General features: G+C 30.7%; 1 protein-coding gene across 5 annotated transcripts; it reads left to right on the top strand.

Moving 5' to 3' along the window:
- Nucleotides 1-2,552: 2,552 nt before the first annotated feature.
- Nucleotides 2,553-5,704, top strand: LOC114390339 (NEP1-interacting protein 1-like). 5 transcript variants are annotated; one of them, XM_028351043.1, is made up of 7 exons: nt 2,553-2,744; nt 3,287-3,359; nt 3,449-3,683; nt 4,083-4,261; nt 4,424-4,507; nt 4,614-4,781; nt 5,370-5,704. In XM_028351043.1, the coding sequence occupies exons 3-7, from the start codon at nt 3,542-3,544 to the stop codon at nt 5,520-5,522; spliced, it is 726 nt and encodes a 241-aa protein (XP_028206844.1). In that variant the 5' UTR covers nt 2,553-2,744; nt 3,287-3,359; nt 3,449-3,541; the 3' UTR covers nt 5,523-5,704. The 5 variants fall into 5 exon arrangements, with proteins under 5 accessions (XP_028206844.1, XP_028206845.1, XP_028206842.1 ...); XM_028351044.1 differs by having other exon boundaries at nt 3,321-3,359; XM_028351041.1 differs by having other exon boundaries at nt 3,287-3,683.
- The last annotated feature ends 438 nt before the right edge of the window (nt 5,705-6,142 follow it).

Raw genomic sequence — 6,142 nt, forward strand, 5'->3', positions numbered from 1 at the left:
TTTGCCCCCATTTGATAAAAAAAGTCATATTTTTGTTTTTGTGTTCTTGATTTAAAGGTATTTCACCTTTTTTTAAAAAAAAAATTTAACCTAGATATTATAATGATTTTTCTCTAGGAACCATTATAATAGGTTTCTTTTTTATTTTCTTTTTTATCCTAAAAAAAATACCTTTAATATTGTGGATATCTATTGTAATGGTTTTGATGACAATGAGTTTATAAGCATTATATATGCTTGGACAATAATCACATTAGGCCATTTTTATTCAAAATCATTTTATTTATTAGTTACATGAGCTACTAACAAATATTAAAATATTCTAATAACCTCTAAAAGCGTGTTTATTTCAAGTCATAATTATTCTCGGGTGTGAGCTTCGGAATGTAACATTCTTATGTTTTTTGGTCTTGATTGCATGTATCTTGCAATGAAGGCAATCATGCATCATCTATTCTCAGGAATCTATGCTATACATGATTTTTCCTCTTTTATTTCCACATAAAAGGGTGAGATTTTATATTTTCATGAGAATAGAAGTCATATTCTAAAATAACTTCTCACTTTCCCTTTATTTTACTTTTTTATTCAACATTTTTATTTTTAATTGAAATAAATTTAAAAATATTTCAAGAAATGACAAGTAGTTATCAAACATCTTCTGTGTGAATAATATACCCAGTAATAATAATTTTAAGAATATCATTGATAGGAATGTAATTTGTTTGGCAAAACAAACACATCTAAATTTACTAATGCGATAACTTCAACAACTATAAATTGAACTTTTGTCTTTGATGCTTTTTGCATAACACATTTTGTAATCACACCAAAACATATATTGCAAGTATTCCCTATAATATTTATAACATGAAACAAAGCAAAAGCATAAGTTTAATTGAATTCGCAAATGTCATAGTGTCATACGACACAAGTAACGTAACGATAATTGTATGTATATCAACCAAGCTATAATATTAACAAGGACTTATCATAACGTTTCTAGCTCCTTTCTACATGGGCAATAAATGTCTTGAGAAATATAATCTCCTATCATCAAATATATATATACCAGTGTGTTAAATTATCACTTTACAATTTGTACTTCTTTAATTAAAAATTATTTTAAATCTTTTTATATACCCTTCAAGTACTTATAATTATTTTTTTAGAAGAAAAGTACTTATAATTATTAGAGAATGCAAAGTTATGACAATAAATCTAGTGACATAGCTATGTAGTCAATGATCTTAAGCCCTAGGTAAGACTTATAGGAGTATGGTAAAATGTGTTAAAAAAAGTATGCTAAAAGGTTTAAATAAAAATTTGGTCACCATAAAATATTATATTTATGATTTTAGTCCTTTAAATATTTTTTATTATTTTGCTAAGGTCGTGTATTTTTTTAATCTCTACCTTCCAATAACAATATTAATTGATAATGTAACTACAAGAAGATTAGTAATCCAGTGATTTATTATGTTATCAAGGAGACTACTAGGAAAGTCACATGTATTTTTTGATATTAATTACTTATCAAATTGTTTAATGTTATCAATTATTATGAATAAATTAGGGATTAACAATACAATTTACCCAAAAAACTATATAAGACAGTCTCGTTAGATTCTTTGATGATGTGATAAATTACTCCACTACCAACATTGTTATTATGTCATCAGTTATTACTGTTAATTGACCGTAAAAACAACTAAAAACTATTTGGGTTAAAAAAAATATTTTAAAAAAATAAGATATTTACTAAGGACTAAATTTTTTAAGCCATGTTAAAAATATTATTAATCTTTTACTTTTCCTTTTTGTTGAATTGTTATACTTCTCTCTATATTATATTATTGACAAAAAATACTCACTTCGACCATCTCTAATGAATGCAATTTAAGCAATCTATTTTGAATTTTTTATCTCTTAATAATTGACTCCCACAATGTCACATCATTAATAAGCAACTTATACACATTTTGCTTCAATAGTATAGTTTTAAAATGGAAAGAAAATATTGTTTTAATCATAAGGAATTGATGCTTATATAGAAGTAACCTGAAGCTTAATTTTAAGCAACTAACATGACACCTAAATTTTCTTTAATGATAAAAGAAATTAAGTAATGGTGTTTTAAGATAAACAATTTGTTAAGCAATAAGTATTGGAGATGCTCTTTTTAAGTATTGTTACAAAAATCATAACAGAATAAAAGAGAAACAAAAATAAAGCTACTAGGCCAACTCACAAATCACTTGCTACTATTCAAATTTCAAAATTCTCTAGCTCAACAACTCAATATGTGGCCCGACAAGGTGGCCGAAGCTAATGAGCAGTGCAAACATCAAAGAGGCAGCCAATAAGCATAATCAATCGGTAAGATTCAAGTTCAACCATATTTTAATATGAACATTTTTGGTTCCATTTTCATTAATGATTTTTTATTAGCCGATCATGCATTTATAGAGACAATTTCCCTTCCCTGCACCGTACACTTATTCAATAAATAATTAATGAAAACGAATTCATGCGACCATTTGTATGTGGTGAGTATGCACTTGAGGCTGCTCCATCCCCATTTGTCAAAAGAAAGCTTACTTTTCTCTTTTTTTGTCACTGTCTCGTTTCCTTTTGAAAGCGAATGTGGTGTGTTGGTTTTCTTTATGGTTTAAACGAACCAACAGATTTTGGTCGCAACCTTGAGAAGAAAAGTTGGCACACACCTAGCTAGTGCAATAATGGTATGAGATTTTTTTATCGTGTGGTCCTTGACGCATAATAACAAATATGAAATATGTTTCATGTAAATATTTTATGTTTTTTTAACTACCCTAACTAGGATTTTTAAATTTTGGGTGAGACAAAAGGAATTCTGACAAACTTTTTCAATCCTTTAAATAAGTTATGAGACTAATTCTTGATTTTTTCTTACAAATATCATATTATGGGGGATTGAACTCAAATTATTTTTTCGCATGAACTCAAATCATTTTTTATTTTACAAATTTTATGTGTATTGTCAATTGAAAAAATGATTAGAATATATTCAAAGTGGAAATTTTGTTTAAACTTGTATTCGATCATAAATTGTAATGTACTTAGGGTAAGATTGTTAAATGACTTATAAAATTTTAAATATAATAAATATTTTTACGAATAGTGTTTAAAATTCTTATCACGTACTTATAAACACAAAAAAGAAAACCTTTTTTTAGAGGAAAAAAAACCTACTAATAATAATACAACTTTATTAACCATAGTAAGTTTTTTATTTCTTTCTTAGCAAAATGGATACTAAAATGAGTGTGTCACTGTAGCATTAAGGGACACCAGCTATAAATGCGAGTGGGTTGAAGGTAGTTTCGCTCCATGTTCTCTGGTCTTACACACTAAGTACTAATGAAATAGAAGGGATAAAGTTCGTTATCTTCTCGTGTTCTTGTAGACATTGCTGTTGTTATATTTATATATATAACTCTTCCTTAAACCCGAATCTGTGACATTGAACAAACGGCACTGGAATTTCTGAGATAACCACATGGAGTTTGTGCCAAATCAATGCCCTTTGATGGGTTCCTTTGGGAATTTCGTTGAGAGGGTCAAAAGGGTTGGTACCCTCTTCGTCTCTGCCATCATTGGGAACATATTCTCTGCGATCTTGACCTTCTGCTTTGCGTTAGGTACAACCCCCGCTCTCTTTTGCGTTGTGATTGTCAGTGTCTTGTTATGGACGAGGTTGCCTTTGAGTTTTCTGGCATTTAAAATTCTTACAGACACATACATTTTTGTTTTGTTTAATTTTGCTCTGTTTTGTGGGGAGAAAAAAGATGAGAACTTGGATGTTGGTTTGTGTTGGATTGTTCTGCAATTTGCATATGTTCTTTACATGTCTTGTCTTGTGTCCATTTTCTAAATCACCTGAAGTTTGTGTCCATTTGACATGTCTTTGCCTTGTGTCCATTTTCAAAATCATCTGAAATCAATGGTTGTTTTTCTTTTATAATTTTTGTTTTGAAATTCCAAATTGTGACAATATTTGAGACTAATAAGGTTTAATGGGTTGTTTGTTATATTTGCAGTTGGCACTTTGTTGGGTGCTATGACTGGTGCCTTGATAGGCCAAGAGACAGAGAGTGGTTTCATTCGAGGGGCTGCTATAGGTGCCATATCAGGAGCTGTTTTTTCCATTGAAGTTTTTGAATCTTCCCTTGTTCTTTGGAAATCTGACGAATCTGGAATTGGGTGTGTCTTATACTTGGTGAGTAAGTGACATGGCTTTCATTTTCAAGACCTTGTCAAAAATAGGATATATAAATTGCTACTACACAATTCTTGAGTTCTTTGCTTGGCCCCATGAGATTTTATTGTCATTTTCACTAGCAAGTTGTGTAGTCTAATCATTTTAAGTTATGTAATGCAGATTGATGTTCTTGGTAGCCTATTGAGTGGAAGACTAGTGCGTGAAAGGATAGGTCCAGCCATGTTGAGTGCTGTCCAAAGTCAGGTGTTTAGTTTATTTTATTTTGTAAATGAAGTTAGGTTACGAGACAGAAATTAGGTTATGCACTTGCATCATCTTGCTTATTATGCCTTTGCTCTTCCTCTCTCAGATGGGTGCTGTTGAAATAAGCTTTGATGAGGTACAAAACCTCTTTGACATTGGTGGCGCCAAAGGTTTATCGAGAGATTCAGTTGAAAAGATCCCAAAGATCACAATTACTAGTGACAACAATGTTGATGCTTCTGGGGAGAAAGATTCATGTTCAGTTTGCCTTCAGGTTTGTTTATGATGATACCATTTTTCTTGAAGCGTTATTAATGTTAAGTAGGTACAGATACAGAGGGGGTGGGCGGGGACATCTGTTATTATTACTGCAATGTTTAAGGCTAGTGTAAAATCTTTGGTGTTAACGGGAAAAAGGTTATTATCATTTAAAATAAAAATAGTTTAAATTTTATGTATGAATTAGTAAATATTTTTTTGAAAATTATTATTTTTTAGAAATTAGGTATTTAAATAATTACTATTAAAGAACTACTAAGTTATATAAGTGATATTGAATTCGATTCTTTTAAGTAAGGTCTTCGGTTATTAGTTACTGCTTTGAAAAAAATATAATTTTTAGGAAAGATTTCACTAATATTGATCGATTAAATTTTTTAATAAAGATTAATTTTAAGTAAAATTGATATATAATCCGTACCAATTCATGTGATCCAAAAAATTACAAATAGAGAAGAACCAAATTAAAATCAGCCCCCTTAATAGAAACAGTTAGCTTTTTTTTTTTTTTGTGGTGGTAGAGGAAAGTTGCTAAGCTTCTATATTTTGATATTTATATTGTGAAGAATTTGTGCATTTCCAGGACTTTCAGCTTGGGGAGACTGGTAGAAGTTTGCCCCATTGTCATCACATATTTCACCTACCTTGCATTGATATGTGGCTGATGAAACATGGTTCCTGCCCATTATGCAGAAGGGATCTGGGTAATTTTGTAAATGCAAAGTACAAACCGTAAAAATAGCTAGGTTCTTTCATTTTTATTTTTTTTTATATAAGGGAATTTACTTTTAGGAATGTATAGTATGGTTAAATGTAGTAGGAACTAGGAACCAGCCATGTCACTCATGAGTGTCATAATTGTAATAAGTTACTACAAAGAAAATTTTGACATAAATCAGCTGCCATTTCTTGTATAAACAAATCTTTCGTTTATTCATTCGTGGGAAGGGTAAAGGGGACGAGGGTAATTTGTGGTTGGATTAGCATGGGGAAAAAATGATTTCAATGATAACAACAACAACAACGCCTTATCCCACTAGGTGGGGTCGGCTACATGGATCAACTTCCGCCATAATGTTCTATCAAGTACCATACTTCTATCCAAACCATTAATTTCGAGATCCTTTTTGATAACCTCTCTTATAGTCTTTTTAGGTCTTCCTCTGCCTCGAATTGTTTGTCTTCTCTCCATCTGGTCTACTCTCCTCACTACAGAGTCTACCGGTCTTCTCTCTACATGCCCAAACCACCTAAGTCTATTTTCCACCATCTTCTCTACAATAGGCGCTACTCCAACCCTCTCTCTAATAGCTTCGTTTCTAATTTTATCCTGTCGAGTCTTACCACACATCCACC

The sequence above is a fragment of the Glycine soja genome, chromosome 16 (assembly GCF_004193775.1).
Source record: "Glycine soja cultivar W05 chromosome 16, ASM419377v2, whole genome shotgun sequence".
NCBI lineage: Eukaryota > Viridiplantae > Streptophyta > Magnoliopsida > Fabales > Fabaceae > Glycine > Glycine soja.

Coding starts and splice junctions, on each gene's coding strand:
- LOC114390339 (XM_028351041.1), top strand. CDS start 3,542: ATGGAGTTTGTGCCAAATCAATGCCCTTTGATGGGTTCCTTTGGGAAT. Junction 4,262..4,423: donor TTGGGTGTGTCTTATACTTG/GTGAGTAAGTGA, acceptor TATGTAATGCAG/ATTGATGTTCTTGGTAGCCT. Junction 4,508..4,613: donor TGAGTGCTGTCCAAAGTCAG/GTGTTTAGTTTA, acceptor TTCCTCTCTCAG/ATGGGTGCTGTTGAAATAAG.